The sequence below is a fragment of the Procambarus clarkii genome, unplaced genomic scaffold, assembly GCF_040958095.1.
Source record: "Procambarus clarkii isolate CNS0578487 unplaced genomic scaffold, FALCON_Pclarkii_2.0 HiC_scaffold_406, whole genome shotgun sequence".
NCBI classification, from domain to species: domain Eukaryota; kingdom Metazoa; phylum Arthropoda; class Malacostraca; order Decapoda; family Cambaridae; genus Procambarus; species Procambarus clarkii.
This window is the reverse complement of record NW_027189439.1, coordinates 124702-137020: the sequence shown is the minus strand read 5'-3', so window position 1 is coordinate 137020 and position 12319 is coordinate 124702. Positions and strand designations below refer to the sequence as shown.

Sequence of the window (12319 nt, the reverse complement as noted above, 5' to 3'; positions counted from 1 at the left end):
GCTGTAGGCGTATGGAAGATGGTGAGGAGGGGGGAGGAGGAGAGGAGTTACTGTTTGGAAGGGGAGTCCCCTTCCATAATCACATCAGGCAGTGAGGACCTTTCTGGTGTGCTCTCCCTGGGACGTTTAACCTGAGTGCCACTAGGTCCTGGTTGAGGCTCACTGCTCGATTTCCTCACCACAAATCTGTCCATGGAAGCTTGCTTTTCCCTTCTTCGCAAGCTGTCTCTGTAGTAAGGCATCACATTGTCATTGAAAAGATTAAGACAACGGCCTACTACAGCTTTCTCTGGGTGAGTCTGTTCAATAGTTGTTTGAATCTCTTCCCACATCTGACACACCTTCTTAATTACTGCAGAAGGGACATTCGCTGGTGCTGTTGGTGCTGCTGCCACCTCCTCCTCCACTGCAGAATCATTCGCTGCTGCGTTGGCTTGCTGTTCCTGTTGAAGGGCTAGGAGTTCTTCGGTGGTCAGTTCTTCGTTGTGTTCTTCCACCAAGTCCTCCACATCACCACCATCCAATTCCAAGCCCATTTGCTGGCCTAGACTAACAATTTCCTCAACAATAGGCGCATCATTTATAGGCTCAAACCCCTCAAAGTCTAGTTCTCTCACACCTTCAGGCCACAATTTTCTCCAGCCAGAGATCAGGGTTCTTTGAGTCACTTCTTGCCAGGCTTTGTCAACGAGTTTTAAAGCACTACAAATGTTAAAATGCTCTCTCCAGAACTCTTTGAGGGTGAGGTTTGTGGCTTCAGTCACTTGAAAACATTTCCGGAAAAGTGCCCTTTCATACAGTTTCTTAAAATTCGCTATGATTTTCTGGTCCATAGGCTGAATTAGAGGAGTGGTGTTAGGAGGAAGGAATTTAACTGTGAGGAATTTATTGTATTTAGGCAACAAATCATCTTCCAAGCCTGGAGGATGAGCAGGAGCATTGTCAAGGAGAAGCACGGCTTTGAGTGGCAATTGTTTCTCCTGCAGATATTTTTCTATGGCAGGGCACAGCACTTCATTCACCCACTCCGAAAAAATAAGCCTAGTCACCCATGCTTTTTTATTAGACTTCCACATCACACACAAATGGGTTTTCTGCACATTATACTGTTTGAAAACCCTTGGATTTTCAGAATGATACACTAGCAAGGGTTTAATTTTCAAATCGCCACTCGCATTTCCACACAGCACAAGCGTAAACCTATCTTTCATAGGCTTGTGTCCAGGCAATGCTTTTTCCTCCTTGGTAATGTATGTCCTCTTAGGCATTCTTTTCCAAAACAGTCCTGTTTCATCACAATTAAACACTTGTTGCGGTAGGTATCCCCCAGTCTCTGCAAACTCTTAAATTCTTCAATAAATCGTCCAGCGGCTGGTTTGTCTGAGCTGGCTGCCTCCCCATGCCTTGTAACACTATGGATACCACTTATCTTTCTAAATTTTTCAAACCAGCCCCTGCTTGCCTTAAACTCTTTCTTATCTGCATCACTCGTTGCAGGGGTCTTCTTTAGAAGGTCTTCGTGCAACACCCTGGCTTTCTCACAAATAATGGCCTCCTAAACACTATCACCCCTCAACTCCTTGTCGTGTATCCAAATTAATAACAACTTTTCCACTTCTTCAAGTATTTGTGGTCTTTGTGCCGTTAATGTTCTTACTCCTTTTGCCACATTAGCACCCATAATCTTATTTTTCTTCTTAAGTATAGTGCATATTGTTGATGTGGCTTTGTTGTACTGCCTACAAAGTTCAACAACACGTGTACCGTTCTCATGCTTCCGAATGATCTCTTGTTTCTCCTCTATTGTCATCCTCACATGAGCTTTCTGGCCTTTATCCTTACCACTGGCTTTCTTGGGACCCATGGTGAGATATATAATAACAAATTGTATAGACAAATCACAAAAAATCCAACAAAACACTGAAAATCCGCGAGAAGAATTGATGTGGGGGTAGTCACTGAGCGCGAGACAATGGTAAACTGAGGGGCAGCGGGTCAGAGGGGCGACGATCGCCGAACCACCACGCGCTAGGTCGGCCTGTACGCGTATCAACAAACTCGCGTCCCGAAGTAACCATCGCCTTCCGAGACAAATTTTTGGAGTAAATACTGCTCGCCTTCCGAAAACCTCGCATACAGGGACAATCGCATTCCGAGGTACCACTGTATATGGGTATAGCAACGCAAGTTCGAAATTGTACTTACTTTGGCTGCTATGGGGTCCGAAAGGTGGGCCGTGATGTCATAATTCCCCGTGCGCCAGAGCAGTATGCTCCCGGGGCCGGTGGGGCACCCTGGGGCGGGGCGCGCGAGTTGCCGCGAATATATTTTTGCACATTTTTTGCGCACAGTTCCAAATACATTTTATTTGTTTTTATATGCTAATCCTATGTATAATGAACACGTACACTATATTATGGCAGTAAAACATCCGTACTGTCTGAAGACACTGTGTTACGTGCGTGACACTTGTGTACACATATGTTGCACATATTTACCATGTATCATGCTAATTTATGTATATATACAATCTATTTACAGACTATACACTGTCACACACTATATACATTCACCATCAACACACTCAGAACACCGCGAGTGTGAGCAGCCACACCCAGCCAGCCCTCCTCACTCTAACATCTTACTCGCCAACATTGCTCCTCCCACCATACTGTTATTGCATTTATTACACAATTTACACATGATATATATACCTATCTACATGTTTTATTTACCAGAACTATGCAAGTAATCCGGTATTGTGTCCAAACAGCACAATGGCCACCATACACTGCATGAAAAATCACACAGCAGACAGCAGACGATGCTACAATTACGACGTTACCTCCCTCGCCAAAATAGCTCCTCACAGCATACTTTTGGTGCTGTTATTACACTATTCCACACACACTGTATATACCCATGTACATGTGTGTTCCCCATAGTGAACCACGAAGCTAGTATGGTGAGCAAGACAAGAGTTACTGCCACACAGTGAGGCTACCTCAATTCTCTCCCTTCCTCCCTCCCTCACCAAACTTCCTCCTTTCTACGCACAACGCTCAATATAACCACAATCCTGGTCACTAATACCTGTAAATGAATAATTGACCACAAGTTTATTTTGAAAAGGAACCTAAAAAGTAGTTTGAAGGTTCCTACATGGACGAAATAATGCTGTGGTGCTGTGGCTAGTGCTGTGAACATCGTGAACAGCATTGAATCACTGATAATTGAACACTGTACCCAGTTATTATCACACTCGGGCTCTTCTATAATACTATCATGGCTAAATAAAACAGATTATATATAGATTTTGACAATATTAGGCGATGCTGTGGTCACACACTGAACAGCAGTGCTGTGCGCTCATGCTGCGAGCTCCAGCCTTGGTTGCTCACTCACTACTGAGGCTCTGGCACCCGGCAATGTGGACCATGATTTTTTTTAAAGATGGCATCTGTTTACAAGAGCCCTGAGGAAGCTGATGTGAACCCCATGTAGCTGCGGGAGTTTTGAATGGAACATGAAAAATAAAAACACCCGAAGCCTGGGCTTGCAGGTGCGTTGTGCAGTTAAAGGGTTAATGGTAATTACTGTACTGTAGTGTATAGGCTGCTCCACATCTCCCTTACCCCCCTAGGTGGTCCCCTCCCAACGCTCCTCTCTCTCCTAACACAACCTACCCACCCCTGCCTACACCATGCGCCTCAAGCCACAGCCATACGGGATTAATACGGTACGGCCCACGGCCTGGCTTTCCTATCCGAACAATTCACTCGTTGTCCGGCTGACTGTCCGGATATTGCAACATAGGCAGCAAGTTATTAACTGGCCCAGATTTTCCGGCTCCTAAGGACATTTTGGCTGGATATTGAGAACTTTATCCGGTCACAATTTTGGCCGTACTCTATAAGGGGGTTTTCCGGATATTCGAATCCCGGATAATCGAGTGTCTACAGTAATTATTTTGTGTGACATGGAGTTGGAATTGAGCTGTGTTTTTATCATAACATAAATTTTGTGAGTACTGTATAGAATTTTTTAAATTTTTTTCATTTTTTTTAACTGTTTTTCTTATATTTCAGTGATGGGAACATCAGATCATTTGATGTTCCCAATTTTCTAATGGAACATCAGATCATTTGGGAATGTATCGGATGAGGGAGTAGGGAATGGTGGAGGGGACGGAGGTGGGGAATGGTGGGGAGGACGAGGGGACGGGAGTGGGGGGATGGTGAGGGAGACAGAGGAGGAGGGGGGGTAATGGTGGGAAGGACGAGGAGATGGGGGTTACCTTGAGGTTACCTTGAGGTTACCTTGAGGTGCTTCCGGGGCTTAGCGTCTCCCCGCCCCGGTCATAGACCAGGCCTCCTGGTTGCCGGACTGATCAACCAGGCTGTTGGACGCGGCTGCTCGCAGTCTGACGTATGAGTCACAGCCTGGTTGATCAGGTATCCTTTGGAGGTGCTTATCCAGTTCTCTCTTGAACACTGTGAGGGGTCGGCCAGTTATGCCCCTTATGTGTAGTGGAAGCGTGTTGAACAGTCTCGGGCCTCTGATGTTGATAGAGTTCTCTCTCAGAGTACCTGTTGCACCTCTGCTTTTCAACAGGGGTATTTTGCACATCCTGCCATGTCTTCTGGTCTCATGTGATGTTATTTCTGTGTGCAGGTTTGGGACCAGCCCCTCTAATATTTTCCACGTGTAAATTATTATGTACCTCTCCCGCCTGCGCTCAAGGGAATACAGTTTTAGGCTCTTTAGTCTGGGGAGTTGGGGATGGTGGGGACCGAGGGGACTGGGGAATGGAGAATGGTGGGGAGGACAAGGGTACAGGGGAGTTGGTGATGGTGAAGAGGATGAGGGGACTGTGGAGGGGGGGAATGGTAGGGAGGATGAGTTGACGGGGGAGTGAGAGATAGTTTGGAGGACGAGGGGATGATGGAGTGGGGAATGGTTAGGAGGACGAGGGTAAGGGGGAGTGAGGAATGGTTGGGAGGATGAGGGGACCGCGGAATGGTGGGGAGGACTGGGATACAAGGAAAAGTTGCTGTGGCTCAAGATCGCACATGCGTTGCTGAGCCACAGCAACGTGTGGCCAAGTACAGCTAGTAAGGAATAATGTATATTGGATTAATCAGTTCCAAACCACAAAAATAAATACTGTATAGTTATACAGTAATTAAATGGAATAAATGCTAACACACTACACTTTACCTGTACTTCAGAGAGTTGATGGCATATATGGAAACTAGTGAGGCAGAGGAAGAGAGATGTTCTTTGGCAGGGGAGTTCCCTAACATTAAAACTTCTGGAAGTTGTGCTTCTGATGTTCTTTCTCTTTTCTGTCTTTTTCTGTTTCCCTCATTACACTCACTGAATGTTTTCCTTACAAGAAACTTGTCCAAGGATGATTGTTTTTGCCTGTGCATTAAAATGTTTTTAAAGTAAGTCATAGCACTGTCATTCAACAGATTTGTAACAGTTTTTCAAGGTGATAATTTCAAGAAAAGGTTTACACTTTCCCTCATTTTGCACACATTTCTTTTAATAGAGAACTAGAGTTAGGCATAACAAACTCTGTAACAAGAGCTGACACTCAGGTACCACTCTCATATTTAGCTGTGAGTTCTTTCTTCATCTGTATCATGATTCTAACCATTTTTCTTTTTGCTAGGCTCATATTACAAACTTTCATAGGTGACATGGTGACTTATTTACAATAAGAATATAAAAAATATCCAAGAAAAAAGTGTAGTAGGTTGTGCACTGAACAACAGCTATGGTGAAACTGATGCATCAGGGACGCGTGTTTACATCTGAATGCCGAGCAAACAGACGAATACCGAACATGAACACAGCGTCTGAATACCGAAAAGTGCGAATTCTTAGCAGTGCAAATACCGAGGCTCCTCTGTACAAAGAAATTATATAAATATTATGTAATTTGTATTGGTAAATACAGTACAATACTGTAATATTGCTTTTTGTTGTAAATTCTTCTAGCTTAACCAAATATTTTTTTCCACAGGATAACAACCCAGAGGAATGTTCAGTGTGTTTTAACAATTATGATGACAATCAGCTACGGCCTCGCACACTGCCGTGCGGCCACACATTCTGCTCCCAGTGTATTGACAATGCTAACAAGAATGGGCAGCTGACCTGCCCCAGCTGCCGTGCCGAGCATGCTGCCACAGCTGCTACTCGGTTCCCAATTAATTATGGTATGGAAGCTCTTATCAGAAAACTAAAAGGTATCAAGGTTGTACCAGAGAAAACGTTACCAGCAAAACCCATTAAAGCTCCTGCAAGAGGAATCAGCAAGAAGTTACATTCCATGGTGGAGGAGCAGAAGAGCAGCATCAGCAGCCTCATTACTAGCTGTGAAGAGGTACTGTCCCAGCTGAGGGAGTACCGGGGGCAGCTGGGGGACTGGAAGACTTGCCACCTCCAGCTCCAGGACAGACTTTATGCTCTGGTAGAGCAGAACAAGTCAGCAATGAAACTCTTGGAACTGGAGGATACCAGTGTGGTGGATATGACAACACAAGGAGAGGAAGGGAAGACTCAGCTGCAGGCCATGTTGGGGAGTCTCGACACAGGCAACACAGCACAGGAAGTATTCATGACCATCAATGAAGTTGACCAATGCAACATGGAGGTAGAAAATTGGCTCCAGAAGTGCCAGGAACTCTTCCCAGATGTCAAGACTGTCCACACCTCAGTGAAGGTACGTTGCTGAAGGTCACATTGTTCTCACCCAACTGAGTGTCGTATTGCCTCTATATAAACACTTTTGACATGGACACACATCAAGATGAGAGTAGGCTTTATATATAGGAAACTTTTTGCTCAAACACCTGAAACATTGTTATTAATAAAGTCAACTGTCATCTTGGTGTTTCTCTACACTGTGGTCAGTGTAGAGAAACATTACTTACATTGTCAAATTACTTTACTCAGTCTGATGCTTCATTATCTTGAGATGATTTCATTATAGTCCAGTTACTTTATTCAGTGCCTGATACTTCATTATAGTCAAGTTACTTTACTCAGAGCCTGATGCTTCATTATAGTCCAGTTACTTTACTCAGTGCCTGATGCTTCATTATAGTCCAGTTACTTTACTCAGAGCCTGATGCTTCATTATAATCCAGTTACTTTACTCAGAGCCTGATGCTTCATTATAGTCCAGGTTCCACATTAATGTTTGTGTTGGTAATGACAGGTGCAGGAGACCATCAGGGAGGCCCTGGAGATGATGACCACAGAGACAGGTGCCACAGCTGACCCCGTACACCTGGGAGACTCAGTCTCCACCATTAATGTTTGTGTTGGTAATGACAGGTGCAGAAGACCATCAGGGAGGCCCTGGAGATGATGACCACAGAGACAGGTGCCACAGCTGACCCCGTACACCTGGGAGACTCAGCCTCCACCATTAATGTTTGTGTTGGTAATGACAGGTGCAGGAGACCATCAGGGAGGCCCTAGAGATGATGACCACAGAGACAGGTGCCACAGCTGACCCCGTACACCTGGGAAACTCAGCCTCCAGCATCATGAATAAAGTTCAGGAAATCACTGGAGAGATCCCCCAGAAGCAATTAACAGTAAGTTTTCCGGGGGGAGCCCCGTCGGCTCCCCGGAGCTATCCCAGGCTGATATGCTAATGTCAGACTTTGGCATCAGTCATGTGTATGGAGTTCTTAGGCCTACCGGGGACCACGGCCAGAACCGGGCCCCCTCAGAGAGGCAAGGGGAGCAATGGCCTATAGAAGCCCCCGTGTAGTTGGAAGCATTCTATGTCTGCCATCGACCGGAACAGGCACCCAGAAAGGTAAGCGCCCCAAAACAAACCCCTATTCTGGTTAAAATTGCTACCTAATACCGAACTAGTGGATAGAACTCCCCAACCGAAAACAAGCAAATTAGTGTGACGTCACACACTGCCGCGCCGCTGTCTGCGCAGCTCCCCCCTCCCCGGGAGGGGGAAGGGGGAGCCCCAGACCCCCCGCGCCGGCTACCCACACCTCAGTTCTTGAGGCTGATGCTATAGGCGATGGTCGTGTGCTCTGGCTCCGGTGTCGCTACTGCACTGTGCTTTGAGTGTGGTGTTAGTTTTGTGGGTGCGAGAGCCAGGAGTTATCTTCAGTACTCGGGCTGCATGCGCCTAGGGCTGCATGCGCCTAGGGCTGCCTTCCCTAGGTGCCCTGTAAGTACTGCCCTTGGGGCTTGGGGCCACCTTCCACAGGCTCCTCGGGGTCTGCCTCTGCTGGTCCGTTTTACCTTTCGGTTTTTCGGCTGCCTGTTGGGCTCTTGGGTGTTCTGTTCTCCCTTGTTACCGGCAGGTAAGAGGCAGTTTGCACTGGTAGGGGCGCAGGGTGCTGCTCAGCTTGTACTTCCCGACATCGCGGCCGGCTCTGTTCCTTGGGGTTCGCTGTCCTCTTGCGGGGTTTTGTTTTTCTTTTTGTTTTTGCCTGGTGGGGGGTTCTGTCATTTTATTCAGTTTGTTTTTGCCCTTCCATTGTTCTCCTCGGTGGCGCCCCCTGCTAGGTCCCCGTGAGTGTACACGTCCCTGGGGTTCAGCTTTAGAAGTTTGCTTGGTAGTTTTGGGCGCCGGTTTGCAGCACCCTGCCTGGGACTACCTGAGCGCGAGTCCTCTTAAAGTAAACGCTCAGGACCCTGGGAATCCCCTAGGGGGCGCGTGGGTCCGATGGATGTGACCCCGGAGTCCCCACTCGCTGTGTGCGAGTTTGAGGGTTGCTCGGTCCCCTTGTCTCAGGGTGACCCTCATTGTTTTTGCCTCTGCCACGCTGCCTGTTGGGTCGGTGATACTTTCGACCCTGAGTCCTGTGAGTGTTGCTGCTTGCTTGTGACTCAATTTACCCAATCCTCTGATGATTCTATTCGGGTACAGGCGGCACGTGCGTTGCAGTCTAGGTTTCGTCTGTTGCAACGCGCTCGGTTGGTTGCTTCCCCGGATGCCCCGGGGCTGCCCCGCTTTGCTTTTCGAGACCCGGACTTGGGGGTGGGGGGTCGCTTCGATCCTGGTTCAGTCCGCACCTCCTCGTCCTTCCCCTTCTGTTCGTTCTGGTCCCCCGCCCCTGCTTCCGGCCCCGAAGCGTCTGAGGGTTTCGGGGTCGGAGCAGGGGTTACTTGATCTCGAGACTCGGGCAGCTTCGGGGGTTGCCCCTTCCGGGGGGGGTGGCAGAGGCATCCGAGTCTTGTCTCCCGGCCGAAGCTTCAGGGTCTGACCAGTGGGCCCCCCTTCCTCCAGCTTTTCCGGCTGCTCCGTCCTTGTCTTGTGGGGTCGGGGCTTGGGGAGAGGACTCGGCCTCGGGTCCTGTGGTGACGGACCTCGAGGCTGGGGAGGGGCTGACTTGGGGGGCCTTGGGCCCCGCTGGACCCCGCCTGGGTTTTTCTTCCCACTGAGTGGGGCTTATTGTTACAAGGAGTGGGGTTTTCTTTCCCCCCCTCTGCGTACGAGTTGGATTTGGTGTCGGCCCCTCCCCGGGTACGGTTCCGTGTTCCCCCGGGTACGTCGGTTCCGTCCTTCCGGAGGTTTTCGGCTTATCGCATCCAACCTGGTGTGGTGCGAGCGGCCTTTGCAGCTTACCTCCTGCGTGACCCGGATTATGCCTCGGAAATGGATCCGTCCACGTTCAGGTTTGGGACTTCGTTCCCTTTCTGGCTCCGTTACGAGGTTCCGGAGTCATCCTGGCTAGCAGACTGCCCCTTGTTTGGTCTGGATTCCTGGCATTCCTTCTGTCGTTCCCGCACGCTGGAGTGGCGGGAAGCTTCCACGGTGCTTCAGGTTTTCCTGGGGGGTGAACTTGAGTACCTGAATGAGTGCTTGTTTGCCCCTGCCCTTCCCCGCGATGTGGGCGTTATTCAGCTCCATGTGCAGGTTCCCTCCCTTTCGGCGGCGCTCGTGGCGGAGGACTTGCGCGCTCGGGGCCTTTTGTGTTCGGCCTTGCGGTTCTTTTCCCTCCTGGAGCTGTCTTCGGATTGGCTCGTGGAGGATGTGGGGACGCTTGGGTCCGTCCCGGGGTCCGGCACCTTGTCCTCGGCTGCGCGTTCGTCGGCTGCCTTGTTGAAGCTGTTCACGCCGATTTTGCGGGATGCGGTTTCCCTGTTCTATGCTTCCCGTCTCGCGTGTCGGCAGGCGGTGCTGGGTTCCTCCGTGGAATCTGCTTGGGCTCTGGCTCTTAGGCGTTCTTCACCTTTTTGTCCTCTCCTGTTTGGGGAGTCGGCCGTGGCGCAGTTTATTCAGGCTGCGTCGGCGGCTTGTCGTCCGATGTCGGACTTGTTGGTTTTCCGGGGGTCCCGGGGTGGGTCTTCCCGGAAAGGTCGTGCCAGGGCTCGGGGTTCCTCTCGTCGTGGTAGGCCTCTGGTGTCAGGTTTGGGGTTGGCTCCTCCTGCGGACCCTCCCTCGTCTGGTCGGCGCGGTGTTCGCGCTGTGTGGGGTTCTGGGTCTCGTAAGGGTCGCCGGCCCTTTCGCGGTTTGCCCCTTTGACGGGGCGATGGGGGGGGCGGCTTGCGCTGTTCGCCCGCGCCTGGTCCCACGATTCGTGGGCCTTTCGGGTCGTGTCTCACGGCCTGCGGTGGCGTTGGGTGGCCCCTCCCCCCTTTGGGGGGTCGGGGCTGGCGGGGCAGGCTTCTTCCCCTGCGCTCTGTCGAGTCGTCTTGGAGTGGGTACGCTTGGGCGTCGTCGAAACGACGTCGTCCCTCAGATGGGTTTCCCGTCTGTTTCCGGTTCCGAAACGGGACTGCGCGGACCTGCGGTTCATTCTGGACTTGTCCCGTCTGAACCCCTGGGTTCATTGCCCCTCCTTTCGGATGACTACGCTGTCTCAGGTTCGGCTCCTCTTGGAGCCGGGTGCTTGGATGGTGTCCCTGGACCTCCGGGACGCTTATTGGCATGTCCCGATTCATCCGCGGTTCAGGGACTGGCTCGGTTTTGTAGTGGGGCGTCTGAGTTACCGCTTTCGTTGTCTCCCATTCGGGTTGAACCTGGCACCTCGCGTGTTCACACGCCTTACACGGGTTGTGGTGGCTCGTTTGCGTCTCCTAGGTGTTCGGGTGTTGGCCTACCTCGACGACTGGCTGGTTTGGGCTCCCAGCCAGTCAGCTTGCTTGCTAGCCAGGGATTTGGTTCTTTCCCAGCTCGCCGGGTTCGGGTTCTTGGTGAACTGGAGGAAGTCCCATCTGGTTCCCTCTCAGGTTCGGACTTGGCTGGGTCTCGTGTGGGACTCTCGGACCGCCTCCTTGTCTCTCCCTCCGGAGTCTCTCCTGCGGCTGCGGTCCCGCCTTCGTCTGTTTCTGGAGGGCCCTCGGGTCACCCGGCGGTTGCTCGAGGGGCTGTGCGGGAGCCTGAACTTTGCAATGGTGGTCTACCCGCCGGGTCGGGTTTGGCTTCGACGGCTGTTCTGGTTCCTTCGGGGTTCCCCCTTCCGCCTCTCTCGCGATCGCAGAGTTCGACCCCCGGAGGACTTGCGTCGGTTGCTGCGTCACCGGCTTCCTCTTCGGGTTTTTCGGGGTTCAGTGCCTTGGCGCCTACCCGAGCCCTCGCTCGATGTGTACACGGATGCGTCGTCTCTCGGCTGGGGTTTTGTGACCAGTGCTCACCAGGCCGGCCAGGGGCGTTGGGATCCGTCCTTCCGTCGAGCTCACAGTACGGTGCGGGAGTTCGCGGCAGTGTGGTTTGCTCTGGGGAGGATTCGGGTGGCCCGCGGATCGACGATTCGGCTCCATTCGGACTGCTCTCCGGTGGTTCATTGCCTGAACCGCGGGGGTTCGATGCGGTCCTTGTCTCTTTGGGGTTGGTCGCTTCGGGTGACTCGTCTGCTGAGTTCTCGGGGTTTGGCTCTCCTGGCGGTTCACGTACGGGGCGTGTCCAACGTCTTGGCCGACGCCCTGTCTCGCTTCGTTCCCCTCTCCACGGAGTGGACGGTCGACGACGAGTCCTTCCGTTGGCTTTGCCAGACGTTCGGGCGCCCCGAGGTGGACCTCTTCGCGTCGGCGTGGTCGCGGCGTCTTCCCGTTTATGCGGCGCCCTTCCCCGATTGCGAGGCCGTCGGGGTCGATGCCTTTCGGCTCGACTGGTCGAGGTGGGGGTTCCTGTACCTCTTTCCCCCAGTTCGGCTGTTGCTCCAGGTCCTGACTCGCTTAGAGACTTACCGGGGGAGAGTTGTCCTTCTGGCCCCTTGGTGGCCGGCCCAGCCTTGGTTTCAGGCGCTGGTTGCTCGGTGTCCGAACCCGAGGGTTTTCCCGCGGCTCCGCCTCTTTCAGCAGATCGGGCTGGTACGTC

At 51.4% G+C, this 12319-nt stretch overlaps 1 protein-coding gene across 3 annotated transcripts in view; it reads left to right on the top strand.

The window, feature by feature from the left end:
• LOC138361460 (uncharacterized) overlaps window positions 1–12319 on the top strand; it is a 128614-nt gene that overhangs the window by 32428 nt on the left and 83867 nt on the right. For all 3 annotated transcript variants that reach the window (XM_069320792.1, XM_069320790.1, XM_069320789.1), the window contains 2 exons: window positions 6035–6736; window positions 7473–7619. In XM_069320792.1, the coding sequence (XP_069176893.1) occupies window positions 6233–6736; window positions 7473–7619 (651 nt within the window). In that variant the 5' untranslated portion in view covers window positions 6035–6232. The remainder of the gene's footprint in view (window positions 1–6034; window positions 6737–7472; window positions 7620–12319) is intronic.